The sequence below is a fragment of the Chelmon rostratus genome, chromosome 8 (assembly GCF_017976325.1).
Source record: "Chelmon rostratus isolate fCheRos1 chromosome 8, fCheRos1.pri, whole genome shotgun sequence".
Classification (NCBI taxonomy): domain Eukaryota; kingdom Metazoa; phylum Chordata; class Actinopteri; order Chaetodontiformes; family Chaetodontidae; genus Chelmon; species Chelmon rostratus.
Window position 1 is genome coordinate 10,500,078 of NC_055665.1, and position 22,617 is coordinate 10,522,694.

General features: G+C 41.2%; 2 protein-coding genes across 3 annotated transcripts; both read right to left on the minus strand.

Annotated features, from left to right (window-relative positions):
- Positions 1–652: 652 nt before the first annotated feature.
- On the minus strand, positions 653–11,411 carry gnl1 (guanine nucleotide binding protein-like 1). Its single transcript, XM_041941957.1, has 12 exons — positions 11,215–11,411; positions 9,996–10,143; positions 9,360–9,496; positions 9,088–9,239; positions 6,684–6,755; positions 5,712–5,904; positions 5,409–5,507; positions 5,104–5,286; positions 4,343–4,521; positions 3,823–4,009; positions 3,143–3,283; positions 653–3,032 (listed from the first exon to the last, which is right to left on the minus strand). The coding sequence occupies exons 1-12, from the start codon at positions 11,285–11,287 to the stop codon at positions 2,767–2,769; spliced, it is 1,830 nt and encodes a 609-aa protein (XP_041797891.1). The 5' UTR covers positions 11,288–11,411; the 3' UTR covers positions 653–2,766.
- Positions 11,412–13,636: 2,225 nt separating this feature from the next.
- znf384b (zinc finger protein 384 b) lies at positions 13,637–22,509 on the minus strand. 2 transcript variants are annotated; one of them, XM_041941974.1, is made up of 11 exons: positions 22,359–22,509; positions 20,274–20,341; positions 19,925–20,144; positions 19,293–19,406; positions 17,980–18,134; positions 17,806–17,897; positions 16,823–17,047; positions 14,948–15,115; positions 14,741–14,819; positions 14,462–14,620; positions 13,637–14,317 (listed from the first exon to the last, which is right to left on the minus strand). In XM_041941974.1, the coding sequence occupies exons 2-11, from the start codon at positions 20,337–20,339 to the stop codon at positions 13,928–13,930; spliced, it is 1,668 nt and encodes a 555-aa protein (XP_041797908.1). In that variant the 5' UTR covers positions 20,340–20,341; positions 22,359–22,509; the 3' UTR covers positions 13,637–13,927. The 2 variants fall into 2 exon arrangements, with proteins under 2 accessions (XP_041797908.1, XP_041797909.1); XM_041941975.1 differs by lacking the exon at positions 16,823–17,047 and having other exon boundaries at positions 13,638–14,317; positions 22,359–22,508.
- Positions 22,510–22,617: the final 108 nt, after the last annotated feature.

Below are 22,617 nucleotides of genomic sequence, written 5' to 3' on the forward strand. Positions count from 1 at the left end.
CATTTACAAAAAAACTATACCACAAGATCTCAAGCTTGCAAATAACTTCGATTCTTCCTTAATGATTTTGTGGCTCGGTACATTTTACTTCATTTCATGCTTTCTGCTTCAAATATCGCCCATCTGGAAATTCACCGATTAAGTAGTTTGGGAGGACTTTAATTAGATGTGAGTATGGAGCAGCTGATCATTAGTATCAGTAAATCTCATCGCAGTAATTATCTGTCTTTGGTACACATAAAAAGAAGTCCACTGATTAATTACAAGGCTTTAACCATAAAGCACAAACATGTCCAAGAGACAAAAATTATTACTGTATGGCATTCAGGCAGCATACAAAGTGTAATTAGTCTAACAAAACTCATCCAAACATGGCCCAGCTGTCCATTTGGATCAAAAATCTCCCCTAAAAGTTCACACATCATCTACTCTCAATTTAATTATGAACATATTTGAAATGAGTGGGAACTGGAATGGTGTGTGTGTGTGTGATTTAGTAAAACAAGAAGTCAGAGGGTTTGTCATTAAAAGATCTTTTCCTGGTAATACATTTAATAATAACCTACATGCTTCATCTCACATGGGCTATATACAAATATCTAAAAGATATTTTAAAAATAAAATACAAAACAGTCACAGTCAGCGATTTGGTTTAGAGGATAATTTTCTTTTATTGCAGAAAGCAGTCCAGTCATCATTAGGCATACCAGGAATGAAATGAGGAATGCAGCAAATAACCTGAACACACCTCAAGCCTTCACACTACACTCTCCAGACGCTGTCCGTCTCTAATATTTCCAAGAAAACAAAAATTCACATCAACACAACTAAAAGTCTGTTGCGTATCTAACAGCATGGTAGTGTTGAGTAACTAATTACACTGTACCAATGGTAGAAATGACTGCATGTGACTGCAGTGTGATGTATTACACGGTAACACAGCACTGTGCTGTAGAGTTCCCTCAATGAGGTGAAACAGCAGCACGCAATAATGCAGCACTCAGGATTGGTTCGGGGCCATCACACATCACAGAGAAAGAAAGACTGGTCAAAGAGCAAGAATGTCAGTTTTCTCATTTTAACAGAAAATATAGCAGCGATGAACACTGAGGATCATCTGCAGCAGGTGTCGGAACAGCATTACAACATCTGACCTTGAAATGGAGCAGTGCTGAAGTCATTATTCATAAAATTAACAACAGAGCACAGATGGAGTGTGTAATGTTATTTATAATGATGGACAGATGGAAGCCAAGACGGCCAGTCTCTCTTTCTGTGTGGTTAAAGGAATAGTTAGACATTTGGTAAATATACTTATTCAGAGATCAATACCACTCTCATGTATGGTAAATATGAAGCTACAGCGAGAAGTCACTTAGCGTAGCTTAGCACAAAACTGGAAACAGGAAACAGCTAGCGTGGTTTGGTTCGAAAGTAATAAAATCTGCCTAACAGCACTTTTAAAACTCACTAATTAACTCATTATATCTGGTTTGTTTAATCCGTACAAAAACAGAAGTGCCAAGAGAGTCTATGTAGTTACTGCATCCGTCAAAGAAATAGTCAGTCAAAATGTGTCAGTTCTACTTTTTGGTTTTTGTACAGCTTAGATAAACAAGACACACTGTTGTAATTGGTGTTCTTTATGATTTCGTTGCCTTTGCACACATGTAAGACAGCTGTTTCTTCCTGTTTCCAGTCTTTATGCTAAGCTATGCTACTCTCCGACTTCATGTTTACCACAGAGAAGAGTGGCATAACCATCCTCTCACCTAACTCTCTGGGAAAAAGTGAACAACTTCCCAACTTTCCAAAATGTGGAACTATGACTGTAACAGACTCTTAAGCAGTCTCTGTTGAATTAAACCCACTGTACTGCCATATAAGCTTGCTGAATGAGTGTAGCCAAAATCCTGCACTAAACACTGTAAATCTCCATCAGCATCGAAGGATCATTTTTGTAGTAGTTAAAACACTACAGGTTAATTTCCTGAAACAGCCTCGTCCAGCAATATAGGATTCAACTACCCTTCCCTCCCCCCATCCCACTTTTTTTTTTAATTCCTGCTGACTCTTCCTGAAAGCCCAGTTCAGATAAATGAACCTCTAACAGAGCCGTAATACTGATTTTATCCATTCCACTTTTATGGTCTAATTTCCCATATCCCATCCCACACCCTTTCACCAAAGTTGTGACAAACGATGGTCTGTAAAGAAGATTTAGAGTCGAGTTCCTAAATCTCCAGCTGCTCTGAGAGCCAAATGGCTGCTCCAGTGCATGACATCATATCGACAGTGCTTCTGATTTGATTTATCATCCTCTCCTGAACTTTGGCATCTCAGCTGTGAAGTCACATATCAATAAAGAGATTGAAAACCGATTGCTGATTATTCCAGGCTGAGGGGAGTTACTTTGTTCATTTGTGTCTGAGAACTACATGCAAAAAAAAAAGAAGGAAAAAGAAAGATTAAATCAAACCAAACCAAACCCATTTCTGGAAGCAACACTAAAGAGTAACTTTGATGGATGAACAAGCAGAGCAGAGGCACAGCATGGAATACATGAATATGCTCTGTACTGTATACTACAGGGAGAAGGAAACAGGGTCAATGAATTAGAGGAGATCATTTAATGACATGAGGAGTGGGGTGCAAGAACAAATGAGAAGGAATGCAGATTTAGGAAAAAAAGGAATGAAAAGTGTGCTGGGGTTAACAGGGAAAAGGAAGGGAAGAGGAACTTCCTGCTCATCTTTCCCTCAGTTATCACTCACACTCATTTTCCCGAAGGACATTGTACATGTTGACAGTGAAGCCAGGCGGCTTATCGTCCTTCTGCCTCGGACGTCCAAAACCCTCATCTTCATCATCTCCATCCTCATCATCGTCTGCGTCACGGTCTCTCTCTTCCTCCGGCTCAGTGCTGGACTCTCCGTCCTCGTCATCGTCCCTCTCTCCTGGTCCTTCCTCCTCTGTCATCCTTCCTTGAAGAGCCATAATCTCCGGCAAGTCTGGGTGATTTTCCCAGCGCTCTGTAGACCATAAATAATTCCCAGAATAAATAAATTCTACCCACCTGCCATTTTAACTTTTCAAATACTCTTGAAGCTGAAATGATGAGTCATGTAAGAGCCTCTTTTACCTCTCAGGCAGCTGTAGCTGGGTGGTCTCAGGCAGAGGCACAATCTTCCATCAATTGCCAACCGTAGGAGACTGTTAGCTGCACGGTAAACATCGTTGCGAGCTGCTTTTGCTGTCTTGTAGCCTCTCCTCTCTGCCCATGCTAAAGACATGGAAAGAGAGCGAGCATTTTGTGTTAGTGACAATACAACACATCATGGTAACAGCCATAATTAAAGGAAAAGTCTGGTCACATTATTTTTTTCTTGTAGCCAACAAAACTCATGAAAAGACCAAACCCACAAATGAATTTAGTATTTCAGGTTAAGTGTTATTTAGCTTATTCCTCTGTGCCAAGAGCCACCACTGTATTTCTAAACACAAATCAATACATTTTTCATCACATTGAACATGGGTAGATGGGCTTGGGTACCACAGACAGGGCAAGGTGTTGTTGATTCTGGTCTTTCCATGGGATTTGTTGACAGTTAACACCAGCATTTACACATCTCTGGATCAAAGTGTGGATTGACTTATTATTTGCAAACAGTTAAGATTTTAATATTTTACACCTGATAATGGGCCATGACTTGGGTGCCTATTTAATGGCCATTTGCCTCTGAGAAACTGTGCACATATGATTCCCAAACCTTTAAAACATACAACCAATTAGATGGTCGGTGTCACTGAGAAACGACTTACCCTCACACACATCCCAGGCAGTCCAGCTGAGCTCTTCAGAACCTTGGTTTCCTTGGTGCGGGTCATTCTCCAGCAAAGTGGGATGCTTGAGCTTCAGCACAGAGAGGAAAGGGGTCCTTTCACACAGATAACCAACTGAGCTGTAGGGCTCCTGCAGTTGAGACACTGGGTAGATGCCTGCGAGAATCTAGAGAAAATAAAAGAATGGCAAAGATAAAAGACGAGACAGAGAAAGAAAAAGATCAATAAGATGAATCAAAATGATCAAAATCATTTTTGAAAATGACAAGATAGTATCCAAACACTGTTTGAAAAGTTGTGCAGACATCATACAAAACAACTCTGGAATTCAACAAGAGCCTTTGAAAGATAAGTGTGAAGGCATAAAATCAATAATCCCTTTTCCCAGAGGTGTGTGAGTGAGTGTGCTGTTCAACACAATGAAGTTTCTATTGAGCCTAAACAGGCAAGTAAACTCAAAGTCACATCTGCTCTCAGATACACAAAAGGGAGCTTGTACCTGTAACTGCTTATCAACTCGGGAAGGGAAAACCAGTCCAGGGCAGTCACAGAGTTTCACTGTCTGGGTGAGGTAGTAGGTCTGGAAGTATTTGGTGTGGCCTGGGGTACGAGATACACTCACCACCTTCCTCCCCACCAGGCTGTTTATAACAGATGACTTTCCAACATTTGGAAAACCTGAGGGGGGATAAAAAAAACAATGTGTTTAAGATCTTAATATCCACAAATTATGTTCCTTTGGTTCGGTAATGTTGGCCTGAAGGGCAGTCTTTATTAATTTTGACACTGAAGCCTTTGACAGGAGTATATTTTAGACTGGAAGACAGACTATTATTTACTTTAAATGGACATGTTTTTCATATCATAGCAGATGAAATTTCTGTGGATTATCAAGAGAGAAGAACATTAAACAGATCCAATAAGGGCTATATCGGGCATTGTTTTCATTTCTAATCCCACTAAAGTGAAAGGGTATCAAGTCCCCAGACAAGTTTTGACTTACACCTCTTGGTAAATCTTTTGCCCAGTGGATCAGATAGAAAGGTGCGTGTTGTATTGATGCAATTGTCTTTGTCAAATCACATAAAAACACTACCAAAAACCTGTAAGATCTTGAAAAAATACTGAGAAAACGCAGTTGAGAAGTTACTTATAACCTGGCCTGTTTTTAGCAAGATACTGTTTTGGAATAATTCTAAGAAACTTCCACTGAATCTAGCAAACAGGGTCCAACTTCTCAGTGAAAACTCAGATGTATACCTATACAGCCCAGTGTGAGGACCCCATCTTTGTAGAGCTCTTGGGATGGGCTGCTCATCTCCATCGCACTGTCACTTTGATGTTCCATCAGCACTGACTCCGCTCCTTCATCTTGCCGCTCACAGTCGAATGGCTCAGCAACAGCATCTCTCTGAATCTTCTGCTCCCAGCTGGACAGGTCAACTTTGAAAACAAGAGGTAACACTTATGAAGATCAACACAAATGTGCATATATTACAAGTCAAATTCACAGAATGAACAATTGTATGCCTATGTTATTATGGCTGTATTATGAGTATGCCCACCTCTCCCTGCTGTGATCTCCTGACAGGCCTTCAGGATATCTATAGGACCTCCAGCGTGACTCCAGCCAGTCTTCCTCCTCATCCTCTTCTTCTGGAGCACTACAAACCAGCAGACAGACAGATTGTTATTCTTATTGCAACAAGAGCCAGTCAGGTTATTCTGGCGATATTGCACTCAAATAAATCTGAGTGGCAGGTTTATTTAAATTTTAATGTCTGTCTGATGTCATCTTTAAAGTGTGTCACTCAGTCGTCATCTTATTCCACCAGTTTCTCCCTACTACCTACTCTCCCTCTCCTCACCTGTGCTGTAGGGCTGTCCAGGGTGGGAGGTGAAACAGACTATTTGCAGGTGGGGGAACTGGGAGGTCATGTAGTGTTTCCAGGCGATCACCAGTGGGGGAGGACACAGATCGGCTTTGTTCAACACCAGGACCACCTGCTTCTGGAGATCTCCTGTAATGTAGTGGTACAGGGCTGGAGGGAACTGCAGCACCTGGATGAGTTTACATGAGGATGCCCCATGTTAAAAAAGTAATTATGCCCTATTAAAGAAGTAAACCACTATATCATATCCTTGTTAATAGGAACAAAATGTGCGGTGCCATTTTTAACTTTACATTAATACTGGAAACTCTAAATGGAGGATGTGAGAAATTAGAATAAGTATGTCAGGAGCTAATGTCTTATAATTAGAACCAAGAACTGGATTTAATTCTAACTTGGAATCAAATGACATGGACACATCTTGAACATGGCAGAATGCTAAATGCAACCATTTTCCCAGAGTGTATCAACAAAAATACTAACCCAATACATACAAGATGTAAGATTTACTGAGAAACAATGTGTCGATATGAAATACTGTTAGACACCGCTAAACTGATCTGAGGGTCTAATTTATCCAGTACAAAATATGACAATTTATTTTGTTGTCAAACAAGAGCCAGATTTTCCTATAACTAAAGCCAAATGCTCATAAAACTCAATTTTAATTCTAAAGGCATAGACTGAATAAAATGTTAGCATGTGTTTGAAGTAGAAGTATCAGGTGGCTAAGATACAGCATTACACATGTGTCATCCCTTATAATATGGACAAATATTTTAGGTGAGCAAATAGCCAAAGAAAAACAATTTTGAAAATGTGTCAGCCTGTCAGGTAAATAAACGAATAAATAATAAACACCATGTCAGACATTCGCATGGATATTGACTGTGTCTCCATCTAGTGGCCTGATCCATCCTGCAGGCTTTCACTTGCAGGATCACCTACCGGGTGCCTGATGTCCACAATGAGCAGGATGACATCTGACATCTCCAACACTCTCCATAGCTGCCTCCATGTCTAAAAGGAAGTAAAGGGGAGTAGGAAGTAAGGTGTGGTTTAATGTAAACAAATCTAAGTTCTTACTCGACATTATAGTTAATTAGGAGACAATGGTAAAAGATTATGCTTTTTTTAAAGCTACTTATAAGATAATCTTTATTATTCCTTTTCCTGTAATACTCCATTTAATACAATAAAATAATCTCCAGTCCAACAGGCTAAGTAACCTGTTCAAACAATCAGCTTATTCATATAGCATGTTATTTTTCCATCACTTTGATCCTCACCTCCACTTAAAAAGCCATCATCTCTATATTACTGAGAGTCACTTATCAAAACCACCAGCTGCTCAATGCCTGCTTCTGCTGTGATGTGCCTCCTGAGCTCAACCCACGCTTTTAAATTAAATGATCTGCAGCGTTTTTGATTTTGAAAAATAGTGTGAGCATTTTCACAGCCTGAGCAAAACAGAGCAATATCACTGGTTAGAACAAGAGAGGGCCAGTCTAGCACTCACACTCTTCTACTCTGAAGCTGTGCTGTCATAACACAAGCAGAATGTGGCTTGGCACTGTTTTGCAGAAACAAGCAGCGAGATAAGACATTGTCTGGATGGCAGGACATGTTGTTCCAAAACCTGTATGTACCTTTCACCATTAATGGTGCCTTCACGGATGTGCCAATTACCCATGCCATGGACACCAACACAACCCCATACCATCACAGAGGCTGGCTTTTGAACTTTGCACTGGATGGTCCTTTTCCTCTTTTGCGAAGAGGGCACAACATCCACGATTTCCAAAAACAATAAAATATGGACTCATCAGACCGCAGAACACTTTTCCAGTCTGCATCAGTCCATCTCAGAGGAGCTCTGGCCCAGTCGAAGTCAGTGGATGTTTCTGAAATAAGGCTTTCTCTTTGAATGGTAGAGTCCCAACTCGCACTTACAGAGACAGCAACGATCTCTGTTTACTGACAATTTTTTCCCAAACTGTTTCAGAACCCAAGTGAAAGCCCTAAATTCCTTCTAATTGTGCATTGAAACATGTTGTTCTAAAACTGTTGGACTATTTGTCCACACATTCACTAAGTGGTGAACCTCGCAGCATCCTTGCTTGTGAACAACCATGTCTTTCAAAGATGCTCCTTTCATACCCAATCATGATACTATCACCTGTTACCAATGAACCTGTTTACCTGTGGAATGTTTAGTGTTATTTGAGCATTCCACAACTTTCCCAGTCTTTAGCTGCTCCAGCTCTAACTTGTTTGAAATGTGTTGCTGGCACAAATTCAGAATAAACATATATTTACAAAAAGCAAAATTTAATATCTTGTCTTTGTACAGGATTCAATTAAATATAGGCTGAAACGTGGGGTTGTGAAAAGAATGGAGAATTTTGATTCACTGCTGAGGCAAAGACTGGCAGATTATCTGAATTGGGACATAAAATATACAGCAACAACTGCCATGTTTTCAGCAATGTGTAAAATTCCAGCTACGTCCATCAATGACTTTGGATAAAATTTCACCTTTCTCTGCTAACACAAGGCTGAAACTTGTAAAACAGAAATTAAAGGTGTATTCCACCGCTGGAAACATGCAGTCTTTTCATTAAACAATTTGAAACAACATAAAAAAAAATCTATGCAGTGGAAAGACACACATATTTTTTTAATTTGTGCTATTTGACCAGAGAAAACAGAGAAAAGGCCACCTGGTCACAATCTTCCTCTTGTTACACCTGAACAGTACACTAAAATATGTTTCTGGAAACATTTGAGGCAAGAAAATAGTTGCCTGATAACAGAATCCTGATTCATATTTGATCAGTACGGTCTCGTATTACAGTTTAACGGGACTTTCCTGTCGCAAGCCAGCCCTCTCTCAATTGGAGAGAGAGAGGAGCGAGAGAGAGAGCGAGAGAGAGAGAGAGCGAGAGAGAGAGAGAGCGAGAGAGAGAGAGAGAGAGAGAGAGAGAGATCTGGCTTCTGTATGCTTTGTGTCTGTAGAGGCGGATATACAAAAAATGCAAAAGTACAATCTTGTTCGAACAACAACCTTATAGGCAGCATGAGTGAGGAGCTTATGCTCATCAGGGAGCAAGCAACAATGAAACATCTAACACTGTTCATTTGCATATACTACCCACGTTGTAACAGTACAAAGCTGGTTGAAAATCAGAAAAGTTTCCCTTCAAGATGTGTCATTCACTATGGAAGTGTTATGCCCCGCATCTGGTAACAAAATTGTTTGATTTTCAAAGCAAACTGATATTAAAAATATATACAAGAAAGGAGTTTCTGGTCAGAAAGCCTTTATAAACATTGGTATTAAGTATCTTACCTCTAGATTGTGTTCAAAGTGGCTGAGAGAACCAGGTGGGTTTCTGGAGTGCAGGTCATCCAGGTAGTCTCTGTAGGACTTCTCCTCTTTCCTCAACAGGTTCTCTCGTGTCATCTCATAATTCCAGGATGGCCGTCGTGGGAAACCAAGACCTGCCAGGAATAATCAAGATTCAGTGTGTCAAGCAGTGACACACTCCATTAACCTACTCTGCTCATCTGTTTGGCTTATTTTGAGACTGTCATGTGGAAAGCAGTGAGAAACAACCAGACCTTTATCTGAGGGGTAGATATCATTGATGCTGATCTCAAGTTCTTTGTCTGAGATAGGCTGCAGCACCTTCTCTCTGGCCATCTTCTTCCTCTTTTCCACATCCTCTTTACTCTCTTTCTCAAAGTGCAATCGGAACCTGAGTGGAGCAGTGCGGGGGGGGTGTCAATAAGGCTACTTCAAATATTTGCCTAGCATTGGGTTGATATGTGTAAGAATTGATGATATTAATCATTTTCAGAAGACACAAGTTTCAAACATGAGCTACCTTTTCTAGATTTAACTTAATATCACACACTAAAGAAACAGATAGATCTTATGAGAACATGTTAGAGGTGTTTTCTATTGCCAAATTTGAGCAAACATGATTTAAGCAATATCCTATAAGATAGAGTCATTACAATACTGCTGATGTTGTGACATATGCTACAATTAATCACTGAGTAGCCACTTTTTGCTAACTGAAGCATCCTGCTGCTGCTCCATGCAATGCATTTTAGGTATACCTGAATTTCAAATAACAGACACATTGTTCACATTTTGTATTTATCTTAGCAGAATTTTAAATCTTTCACAATCCCGTTTTTTTTAATGACAGTGAATCAAAGTGAGTATGAGTAATGATACTGACAACTCACCTGTTGGGGTCATATCTACCTTCTCTGTTGAAGGGCTGTTGATTTATTCTCCTAATATCAGTGGTCTCACTGTCTGAGGTGTCTGACTGTCGCTCTCCTCCTCGCTCCACACTGGCATTACGGCTGCTCGGCCCAGAACCTGCGTCACCTGGAGGTCAAAGGCAAAGTCAGGGATCACAGTCAACCATACATCCGGTACCAATAAGCTTTCTTGAATCCAATACCATGATCTACTCCTTCAACTCACACGGGCTGTTACAGACGTTGATATTTTACTAATCAGGTGTCCTCACCAAAGCCCCAATCCAAGAGTTTTCAAACTGTTCTGAGAACTTGATGGCAAGTCTGCACTGACCCTAATATGACCTCCTGCACTGACAAAGTTATTAACCACTCGATACATTTACATTGGCTAATAACAGGTTATCTAAACCAACCTACTTAAATAAAACTAAAAAGCTCAAACTGATTTTAAAAAATCTTAAATATATATATTGAATGTTAATGCTGAACAGGGGACAGGGCCTGGCCTTGATATCAAAATGATTAACTCAGAAAGACCCAGAAACGCTTTCCAAGTGCGTTAATGAGTTCTAAGTGAGCTATTATGAAGACTACATTTTTGCAATGTGAAGGAATAGTGAAGAACATTTCAATAACTTTACTGAACTTGGTGGCACTTAAACAACCTTAACAGTCGCACAAACACGTTGCGGCAATGAAATGATGCCTGAGGACTGTGTCCTGTGCAAGTGCTTGCGTGCACACACGGAAATCTTTGAGGTAACATATAATCACTGTTAAGTGCTGTTTTGAAATTGATCTGTTGGTGACCGTGCACTGCCCCACGGCCTCTGCTACTTTGACACTATATTGTATTGTAAATGCTTACAATCAAATGCATATGCATTTTTACGCTTTAGTGACAAACGCACAAACCTGTGCCATTCCCTTGAAACGTTTATAGTTACTATTTACGCTTGGTAAGTCCGAAGGCAAGTTATAGCGCACTGCTAGTTTCTTACAGCAAGCTAACAAAAACCATGGAGGTTCATTATACAGGCTGACTCAATAAGCGGTAACTGAGAATCTTAACCCAACACTACACAGACACACAACTGTTATTCCTCCACACATTTAACTCAGTTTTGGAGTACGAACCGTTAGCTAGCTGCTAACTCTAGCACAGTAACGCTAACGGAAAATGTAGTAAGGTTACCTCTCTTTCTCTCCCGTTTGACTTGTAGCTGTTTCTTCTTCTGTTTGTTGCTAAATGGCTTTTTCCGAGGCATACTTAAAGTTATATAAATAAATGTATAGCTATGTACTGTATGTTGCTACCTACAGCTTGTCACACAGCTTTCTTGTTGACGTTATTTACATGGGTGAAGTTTCTCGACTCCTACACTTTTCAGTGACGCCATATCCACTGCAGACTGCAGAGAATGGTGGACCAAACCACATTTCAGTGTTTGCAAACTGCCCGAGTTTAGATCATTTTATATTGAAATCCTTTTGATCTTATTTAGACTGAGCTTTACGTCCAGTTAACGCATTTCCCCGAGTATCATCGCGCATGTATACCATGAAAATGTTGGCTAAACTGACAGTAAACCCCCTCCTGTTTAATGGTGCAGTCCACTTTCGTAAACACCTCACAATTTTGCACATTCCAGCAGAGCAAGCTCTCAAAACAGTAAATATACCTGGATGCACAGTAGCACCATTAAGTGTTATTATGACCATTTGGCCGAACACAAGCCAACACAGTGTTTGTTTTCTGTTTTCCGGTGTTATATATATCTTAAATATCGTGGCACTAGTTTTTCAACAACAATAAAATGGATTTATATGTAATGAATGTAGTGCTGAAACATTTGATTAATCCATTACTCAATCGAGAGAAAAATTAATCAGTTACCATTTTGATAATTTCTTAATTTTTAAAGTAATGTTTCTGAGCTACAATGTAAAATATTCATTTTGTGGCTTCTCAAATGTGATTAATTGATATTGAGTATATTTAGGTTTTGGACAGCAATCTAAAGGCTCACGTCATCTTTGGGATTTTTTTCTGGGCATTTTCACTAATTCTTTTCCCCACGTTTCACACAAATGATTCATGAAATAATCGAGAAAATAATCATTAGATCAAAATTTTTTTAGTAACAGCCCTTAAAGAAAATCTCTTCATGAGGCCACTAGGACACATAATGAGGCCACTATGACACATAAAGGAAATTGTTAATTTGCTATTAGACTGAATAAATGCCAATGAGAAATATTTCATATGATTTATTGTCTTATAAGCCAAAAAACCCCCCACAAATTTCAGATGTGTCAGTATGTCTATAAAGAAGTATTATAAACATTGTCATTGTGGAAGTAAAATAGCAAGAACACATTTGGATAACATTACTTTTAGGACATAGACACAAAGCAGTACAATAGGGTTACATGAAACGTGAACTGGCTCATCACTTCCCTAAAAGTCATGTGAAGGCCTGTGAACGGGTCTAAGTAGGGTATATGGATGACCACATTCTTTAACACACAATCATACTTTAGAAACTGGAAGTATATATCTCTCTGTATATATACTTGAATGAGATTTTGTCTTTCCTGACCAGGAAGTAACCTTTACGTCCCTTTTAAGGTTTAAAAGAATTAACTGCAGGCATGTATTTTACAACATAGTAGAGGTATTAACACTGAGGTGAAAACTGAAAGTCTCTGTATGAAAGTATAAAAATTTACCTTCACAGTCAACTCAACAGAGAGGCCATCAACTGCTATGACCAAAGCTGTATTTCTGGGGAAGAGCAGGAGGTTATAAAACAACAATAAAAAGAAGCATTGTCTCTTTGACTCTCTTTCCTATCATAAAACCATCACTGTGATGGACTGAAACATACTTTATTGCAGCCTGTACATGCACTTTCTACCCAGACACAGGACAGGACATCTTAGCAAAGAAAAACAAATCAAACAGCCCCTATGAAAGAAAAGAGAACAAGGACCATTACGTCGCCTGGATTGGCGTTACCGGGGCCCCACCCTGGAGCCAGGCCTGGGGTTGGGGCTCGCAGGTGAGCGCCTGGCCCGGCCACCAGGCGCATAGCCTGAAGGAGCTACGTGGGCCCGCCCTCAGGTAGGCCAATCACCCGCAGGAGGGATCAGAAGGGGCTGATGCGGTGGGATTTGGGTAGCAGTCGTGGGCGGGGGCCCCAACGGCCCAATCCCTGGACTCGGAATCTGGCAATAGGGACATGGAATGTCACCTCGCTGGGGGGGAAGGAGCCCGAGCTAGTGCGGGAGGTTGAGCGGTACCGGCTAGAGATAGTCGGGCTCACCTCCATGCACAGTCTGGGTTCTGGAACCCAACTCCTTGAGAGAGGCTGGACTATCTTCTACTCTGGAGTTGCCCGAGATGACTGGTGTGGGCTGTCTTGGACACTCGGGTGAAGAGAGGGGCTGAGCTGTCAACTGATCACCACCTGGTGGTGAGTTGGATCCGCTGGTGGAGGAGAAAGCTGGACAGACTTGGTAGGCTCAAATGGGTAGTGAGGGTCTGTTGGGAACGTCTGGGGAAAGGGAAGTCTGGGCTTCCCTGCTTAGACTGCTGCCCCCGCGACCCGGCCCCGGATAAGCAGAAGGAAATGGATGGATGGATGGAACAAAACAAACAAGGCAGAAAGAAAAAAAAAAAAAAGACAAACTAAAAAAATAAAACAAAATTATAGCCTCCAGTTAACTTTGTCACCACGTTGTTTGTCCTGTCTGACTCAAATCATTGTTCAGGCACAGTCATTTGTGTGTTCCAAAGTTCCTGTATCATCTTAATATTGCTTATATCCTTTCGCCTTTCCATCCTCCATTTCTTGAATTAATTTTTACTTCCCCACTCACCAAACCCGCTCCTTTCATCACCTCTAAGAGTTGAGGTGCTCCACTTGAATGGTGGATGCTGACACAGTGAGACAGAGGTTCTTGTGGGAAGTAATGTCCGCTACACTGACTGGTTTGTACTGGATGTCACTGGCAGACACTGTCTTATACTGGTGCAGGTCAAACGGACAGGAGATGGTTTCTGTCTGGGGGTAGGTGCTCTGGCTCTGTCCCTGCTGCCCTCCGCCCGCTCCTCCACTCCCGGCTCCCCCAGGTCGGCTCGAACCTCCATTTGCACTCTCTACCTGGCTCTGAGCTCCAGCATGGCCCTGGCTTTGGTTCTGGTTCTGTTGTGCCGGCTGTGCTGCCACGGCTGCTGGTGAAGTCAACTGGTCTGGGTTGTGTTTCTCCATGTGTTTCACCAGATACGTTTCCTGAGATGAGGGGAGGATAGGTAGAGGGGAAACAGTGGACACATGACTACACGGTGTAAAGTACCAGCCAGTTGTCTGATGCCAGAGAGGCGATTCATAGTGTTTCATGTAGAAATGCTATTCAGAAAAGGACATTTGTCTTACTGAGGTATAAGTGCGGTTGCAGAGACCACACGAGTAGATCCTCGCATGTTTGACTGTGTGTGTGGACATGTGCACCTCCAGGCTCGCTGCATCTATGTATCCTTTGTTGCAGTTAGTGCACTTAAAGGGCTTGTCCTTGTTGTGCTGACGCCGGTGAGACTGGGGAAAATTTTGATTGAAAAAACGTTTTACAGTACAGCAAAGTATTCTGTGACACAGGTAAAAACAAAAACATTGCATGCACTCACTGTATGAGAAGAAAACTAAATTCTTTCACACCTGTAAATTTGAGAGTTGCGTGAAGCTTTTCTCACAACCTGGATGGGCACACTTGTATGGCCGATCTCCAGTGTGAATCCTGAATAAAAAATACAAATAAACACATACATGTACATACATGGACTCCAGTTACCTTCATGGTGATCTAACCTGACCGCAGAACGACACTGAGGCAGATGAGAAACCTAAGACCGTTAACTCACTTACCTGCTATGCTGCTGAAGGTGACTGAGCTGTCTGAAGCACTTTTGGCAGTAGGAGCAAGTGTAGGGTTTCACTCCTGTGTGGATGCGGACATGCTGGGCCAGGTAGCTAGAGTTGGCAAATGACTTGGTACAATGGGGACACTTGTGAGGCTTTGACTCTGTGTGGTTCCTGATGAGGGCAGACAGGAGGGTGAAAGAGAAAGGGAAACAAGACTGTAAAGTTAGACTGAGGAAAAACACAACTCTGTGCTTGACATGTACTTCAAAGTGATTGCCTCAATTTCAAACAATCAATCAAAACCTGTCAGGATGGCCATTACAGACAAGTCAAGAGAAGACTGGATCACTAAAACGTTTTTAACCCGTAACAAAAGCCAACAAAAATTTAGCACTTTTCCTCTCTATGCAGTATCAGTTGTATTTTATGTTCCTTTAAATTTCAGCATCACACAATCACAGAATAGCAAAGCAAAAGAACGAAGAGCCCTTTTCATGCATATTCTTCTGCCTGATATGATTTGGATGTACAAACACAAGAACAGAATATCAAATGGAAAAATTGTAATTTAAAGGTTTTACAAATGCACCCTTTTAAACCAACGTGCCTCCAGAAATGAGTGTAAATTGATTTGAAAAGAACAGCAACAGGATGACCACACAGTGAGTACAGAAAGCAGAGCATGGCAGCAAAGGATTTCTATTGCACATCGCCATTCAATGGAGAAAGTAAGAAAAGACATTGATACAGGAGTATATCAAACAATCACACAATGAGTTAAATGGGGAAGCACAATGGCACTAGGTCTGCTTCTAATCCTTCATTTCAACATGTATTTCTAAATGTGTATGTGTGTGTTTCTGTTGAACAAGTGTTGGCAGAAGAGATGACAGAACACACAGACAAACATATGTGTAAAGCGGGAAAATGTGGTGAAAATGCAATGCAAACAGTACAGAGAAGCAAGTATTGTGCATACACACGAGAGAAAAAAGTCAAATATTCTCATTGTAACAATTATAACACAGCTCCATGCATTTCAAATGGCCATTCTGATTATTGTACAAATAATAGGGCTGTACTGAACGTCATTTTCTTTTACATTTGAAGCCTCTCTTGATGTTTTCAAATGAAGCTTAATGTCCATTGTCATATTTTATGACATTGCCGCCCTAAAAACAAACAAAACTGGAATCTTCAGTTTGAAAGAAGTCTAAAATCAGCTTTCTTTAATAAATATAACTGATCAGTTTTGTCAACATTAATACATGAAATATACTTATATGTATGTATGTAGAGCTCTGACACCACTCTGTAGTCCCTCTCAAAATCCCACTCACAGCACTATCTGACTGGTTACAAGTCACAAGTAACAGCCTATCAACACTGAAGGCTACTATGCTACAGACAAGCAAAGCAGAACACCCGCACAGACTGGAGATGCTCCAGTAAGCGAGCAGAGCTCTGTTTCGATAGGTAAGGCAGCAGATATAGCTGAAGCTGCAGAAAACACCACAATCTTATGATCTAGCGAACGCTGACGTAGAATTTAAATGTCAGCAATATGAATAAAGCTTCTAACTATTCGGTACAGCCCTAATAAATAATGGAAAATCTACTTATGGAGAGAGCCCAACTTTAAAAGGTGTGATCTGAATTCTTATTTTTTGAAAAGGTCACTTCTGGATGGACCTGGTTGCATGCGAGCCAACATCTACATGGCAGTGAAATATGCATCTTCCCCCGGAGGAGGAAAGAGAAGACAGGAGTCTGGGCTTCTAAAAGGCACGTGGCAGGACAAGTTAACAGCACAGGGGAATATGTGGTATGGAATTGGTAACGGGGAGAGGGAGTTGGGGGAGGGGGGGTCTGCAGTACCGTGTGTGCTGCTGTAAATGACTGAGTTGCCTGAAAGATTTCTGGCAGTAGGAGCAGGTGTAAGGCTTGGCCCCGCTGTGGATGCGGATGTGCTGGGCCAGGTAGCTGGAGTTGGCGAATGACTTGGCGCAGTGAGGACACTTGTGAGGTTTGGCCTCTGTGTGCGACTTGGAGTGGATCTGCATGTCAGACTTACTGAGGAAGGTCGCCGCACACATCCGGCACCTACAGGCGGAGAGACACAGAAATGGGAGGGCGGGATGGAAGAACAAGAAGGAAGAAGAGGGACACACATACAGAAAAGGGGACACGAGAGAAGGTTACGGAAAAGGAAAGGGGAAAGGAGATGGAGATTGTTGGAAGGAGACAGGGGAATGAAGCATTGGCCCACAGAAAGAAATAAGATATGACAGAAAATGAAATTTGCAATAAAAAGGAAAATTAATGATATTAGATAAATCAATGAAGATGGGGGACAGAAAAGGGGGGTTTGAATCAAATGTAAAAGACATGTGAACACAGGGAAAGAAATCAGTGAAAACTGACAGGGAAAGGTACGTAAATACTATAAAAAGTGAAACAGCAAGACACAAGAGTGCTAGAGCGTTTTCAACTCAAAGAGCATGCTATATAAAGACAAAGAGGACAGTAGAGGCCAGGTAGCATTTCATTTCCAGTGTGTGCAGAGGCAGAGAGAGCGTCTACGAAGCACTCGTGTGTTTGTATCTCAGATGCATTAAGAGGAAGAATCCACTGGCTGCTAAAAAGCAGGCAAGTTCTGCCACAGCATGCAGTGAAATGTATTCACAGGAGGTGTCTGTGTGTGTCAAATGCTTATATCCAGCAGCGCCTACTTCCATCTATAAAAGCTCGACATTTCTATGCTGAATTCGACAGGACACAGAGGAACAGGTGTGCTTGCATTCCGCAGCTAGAGCAAGAAGAAACGGGGATGCACAGCAGGTGTGGTTTTGAAACCATACCTGTATGTCTTAGTGCTATCTTTTGGCCCATGGTCTTCGTCTTCATTTGACAGGTCATACGGATCTCCGGTATGATGCTGCAAAGTTGCCACCTGTCAAAAATAATGTCCAGTGTTATCTGATCATCTCTGTTTTTTAGGTCACATTTCTCTTTCTGCATCTGGATTTTCTTACCTGGCCGCCGGCTGTCAGATGAGCCAGTATCAGGGTTTCATTTCCTGGTCCCCCCACAGGGCCGACCCTGGACAGCGTTGTCTTCTTCTTCCTGCCTCGCTTGGAGGGCGCTGGCATCACGACCACATGGGACGCCCCGTCCCCTTCTTTTTTGTCTACAGCAGAATCAACAGCAGCAGGTTAAGAGGAGAGAAAACAGGAGCAGCAGGGGGTTTACACGCTCTCTGTCCAACAGTTGTTAAAGTTCTGTGTATGAACGGCCCTCTACATATTGATCTGTAAGGACACTGACATCAAACTCGAAACCAAAGTATGCTTCAGGAAGTCTCTTGTTTTTAACAGTACTTATTCTTCCAAGTGTAACTGACATTTGAATGAGTGAGAACATAGAAACTCATGGTTGTTTCTTTAAAAAAACACTTGAACTTATCACACAGCAACAAAACATAAAGCTAATAAATACACAAAAAAGCACAAATATACCAATAATCTATAAGCAAGCTGTGAAAGCACCTCTTGCACTTGGAAGATATTTTCTGCATTTGAGAAAAATGGATTCACTTGACGGTGTAGAATCCTATGTTACTGGCACAGTCTGGATTAGCTTTAAACCATTCGCTGCTCATTTTCTGGTTTTGTTGCTTTGTAACTCCTGGGAACAATCTGTGCTTAGATGAGAAGAGCTCAACTGGGTTCATAACTCAGAGGTATCATTAAGAGCACACCGAGTATAATCGAATTTGATTTTCTTTCTCATTGCCTGGGCACAGTGGAAAGGACACGCCAACTGTTCCGATCATGTTACAAATCACTAGAACATTAAGTGTTGCAGAATTAGATTTTTTTTAAATGCAATTTGTGGTTCCGTTGATTGTCGTTAAAGAAAATATATGTATGCCCACGCAAACCAGTCTGCTGTGACATTTATGAAAGTATGATTCAGTCAGTATAGTGTATGCTTTAGATTTCTCAGGGGGAGATTGTCAATTGTCATATTCCATTATTTACACTGATGTTTTGCCGTCATTAATAATATAATCAGTACATTTGAGAAACATAAAGATATTTTGCGCTCACTCCCTTTTGTTTGATGTTTGGTGATTTACATTCCTATACTCAATAATACAGTAATTGTGGCTGCAGTTGCACCAAAGAAACATCTGATGCAGTTTTAATGTTTTTACTTTACACTGATTCATGCAAATGAGACTTTATCAAATAAAGGCCGGGCTTAGTGAATGAAAGTTCTACTATGGCATTCCATCCGAGAGCCATATCTGAGCTATCGCTGATGGATCTTATGTGTGTTTCACCTGGAGAATGGAGTGCCGAAACAATCATGGTGGTTGCTGGATGACCAGAGACAAATGACTGCGAGGAGGTGGGAGAGACGAGTGTTCCCTGAGGAGTTGTGATGACCAGACCCGCTTCACCGAAAGTGACGGCAGAAATCAAAAGAGAGAAGAAAGGAATTCAATTATCACACATGTTGATGTGCTAGAAGTTGGTAACTGTGCACGGTGTTCAGTTAAAAAGTTTATTACCAACAAAGTTTGCATGAGACAGTGATACTAAAGAGTAGGAAGGCTCAGGCTACTTTTCCATAGTTTAAAGAAGACCTGAGGTTGTAGCATAAATTAAGACACACGGGTGTTAATTTTACCCACAGTTGTTTTACAGACAATATAAAAAGTGCTCTTAGCCCATAGTACTGCTTGGAGGGCCCATGTAACTGGAATTTCAATTTGTTCTAATCAACTAAATAATTTAATGCATCGCTGTTCATTTATGGCTCAGAACTATAGTCGTGAACTCAATCCAGCCTCAGCCTTTGGTGTTCTTCCGATATGAAAACGTACTTTGATCATTAGAAGTTATATCAAATATATGGTGGAATAAACAGCCTCAAGCTGAGAGAGGCTACTCCCTGCAGACACAGACTCACCTGCTGTCATGATGCCTGTGGAGGGGACAGGCAGCATGTTCTGGGCGCTGTGAGGAGGGTGGAGGGGCACCACACCACCAGCCTGCCCTCCTCCATCTGTCTTTGTCCCAGGAGTGGGGATGGTGAGGAGAGCTGTTTGGTAGTGGGGTGCAGCAGGAGAGAAGGAAGCGTTCTTCTCCTGTTGCTCTTTCACCTTGTTCAGGAACATAGCATTCTCAATCTGTCGGTCGAAAGGAGATTTTTTTAATGTAACAGACTGGACTCATTCAGTCCTCTTCTTGGAGTCACACTCCTTCTTCACAACAATCCTGAAGATGTGACATATTCTCAATTTCTTGTCCAGACTTACCTGTCCTGGCACAGTGGGGATGGGCGACCAGAAATACGATGAATTAAAATGAGAATCTTCCATCATTTCTGAAATGACACAAAAGCAGCAACAATGAATTACCATAATGACCGAGTCAGTACCACCACTGGTTACTTTGCAGTAATAAATAGGACATAACAATGACTTGTTATGTGCACAAACCATAACAGTTTAAAGGCCCAAACCCACTTATCTCAAATGATTCTAGTTTAAATAGAAGTGTAACATCACATTGCATGAGCTAAATATTACAAAACAATTATTACTAGAAGTCTAACTGGTTATCATCTTGACTGACAAGTCCGTTAATAAAAGAACTAAAGCTTGACCCAAGAAACATTATTTACCTGTATCAATACTAATTCCATCTTATTGTTTCAATGGTCAAGTGGGTATCTAGTATCTAAAACATCTAAAAATTCCACATTGGTTTCTTATGTTTAATAGACCACATCATCGTTTTTGTGCATTTTTGACTATGAGTGTTAATACCAGTTAATCACATTTTTCCCTGATGATTTAGAAATAGTTGGTTATAAATATTGTGTCTAATGAGAAATCAATAAGACAGGTAATTTCCCACACTCATGACAATATCGAACATTCCTCTCCTCAGGATCAATTAAGTTTATATAAAAAGTGCTGGAACAATGTCTTTTTTCTTAAAGGGCCCAGTCATGACCTGATTATCCTACTTGGGGGGCCTGGGGCAACAGTGAGCTGCTGCACCTTTATTAAAGCCCAGGTTTGCTGTGTGGTAATTTCATTAAACAAAATTTAATTTTCACCTCTATAACACTATTATAGCAGAAAATGGTGGAGTTTAAAATCGGATCAAAACCGATGTAATGGAACCAGTGATGTTGTTTTTATTCCAAACACTCTTCCTCTTTGCCAAAACATGGTGCATGGATTACCCATAATGCAACTCTATATCACGCAAAAACATCATCACACTACTACTCTACATTAGCAACAGCTAATGATGCCTTGGCCTTCTAGCCTCAAGAAGAAACGAGGAGCCAGCGGCAGAAGCTCTCACCTTCTTTCTAACTCCAAACCTCCAGATTATTTTCACTTTCAAACTTCTAGTTTTCAGCCTCAACTGACGCCGACTTGAGTGACATCACTTGAGGCAATTTATCAGCCAGCGCCCTCTGGAGTCACAAAACACTTCACACAACTTTTTCACATGTATAGTAGTACTTCCCAACACCTTTAAAAACAAAATCAGTGGACGCCCCCTTTAAAAACCAATACTGACTGACACAGGGCATCTCTTTGAGGAAGTTTGGTAATGCAGTCCGACGCGGTAAGGGCCTACTGTCAAAGGTCCAATTAATAACAGATACACAGAGACAGACTTACTGATAAGAGGAAATGTAAAGGTTTAATAACTAACTGATTTAAAGAGCCATGACCCGAAGTGACCATGAATATGGCTTGCAAAACAAAACAATATGTTGGTGTCAGAGATGAAGACTGGCTCAGTACAGTGTAAAATGTACATTAGAGGTGATGCCCCTGGAATGTTTATGACATCGATCATATAATATAATATTCAACTTTCTTAACTGGACTTGAGCTGTAAGGTTGTGGACTGAATGTTTCTGAGCAGCAGCACACAATAACTGACCTCAGCTCTGTGGTGTTTACAGCACAGCTCGCGCACATTGAACAGCAGCACACCAAATATCGCCAACTTTTATGAAAAGCCACAGATCAAATCTACGTAATGTTTACAATGAGCCGTGGCTCAACAGAAGGACTCCATTTCGGCTACTTGTATCTTGTAGTTAATCAGGCCCGGCGTGGTGATGAACACACAGTTAGCTAGCAGACAGCACAATGTGTCTGTAGTGCCCTCCTGCTCGGGAAAAAAATAACAAGCACAGAAAAAAAACCCAAAGGATAAAAAAAAAAAAAAACGAAACGAAGAGAAAAAAAACCAATAGACCATCCTCACAGACTTCCGGCTGTGGAGACGGGTGGAGAGGCGGCAGCAGAGTCATGCAAATCTACCAACAAAATACTACCGACTGCATGGAGAACAGCGGCGTTTACCGGTAACGACGACTCCGTCTCCGTCCCCGGAACACTCGTGGCTCGGCTCAATTTGGAAACACTTTCCAAATCTGTCCAAATTCCTGCAAACCAGTTAAGTTTTTTTCCCCCTCTTTGGTTTTTTTTTTTTTTTTTTTTTTTTCTTCCCCTCCGGTGAAGCAGCTGCCTCGTCTAAGCTTCACTTCCTCCGGATAAGGTCGTCAGACAAAAGAAGCGCGTGTGCTGATGTCACTTCCTGTAGTTGAGGGACAGCAGTAGA

Excerpts from the sequence above, each read along its gene's own strand:
- gnl1 (XM_041941957.1), bottom strand. The coding sequence starts at position 11,287 with ATGCCTCGGAAAAAGCCATTTAGCAACAAACAGAAGAAGAAACAGCTA. Across the intron at positions 9,497-9,995 it reads GGTAGATATGACCCCAACAG|GTTCCGATTGCACTTTGAGA; the intron begins GTGAGTTGTCAG and ends TGCTCCACTCAG. Across the intron at positions 3,033-3,142 it reads CAGCTACAGCTGCCTGAGAG|AGCGCTGGGAAAATCACCCA; the intron begins GTAAAAGAGGCT and ends TATGGTCTACAG.
- znf384b (XM_041941974.1), bottom strand. The coding sequence starts at position 20,339 with ATGATGGAAGATTCTCATTTTAATTCATCGTATTTCTGGTCGCCCATC. Across the intron at positions 17,898-17,979 it reads ATCTGACAGCCGGCGGCCAG|GTGGCAACTTTGCAGCATCA; the intron begins GTAAGAAAATCC and ends TATTTTTGACAG. Across the intron at positions 17,048-17,805 it reads GATAGCACTAAGACATACAG|GTGCCGGATGTGTGCGGCGA; the intron begins GTATGGTTTCAA and ends CTCCGCCTGTAG.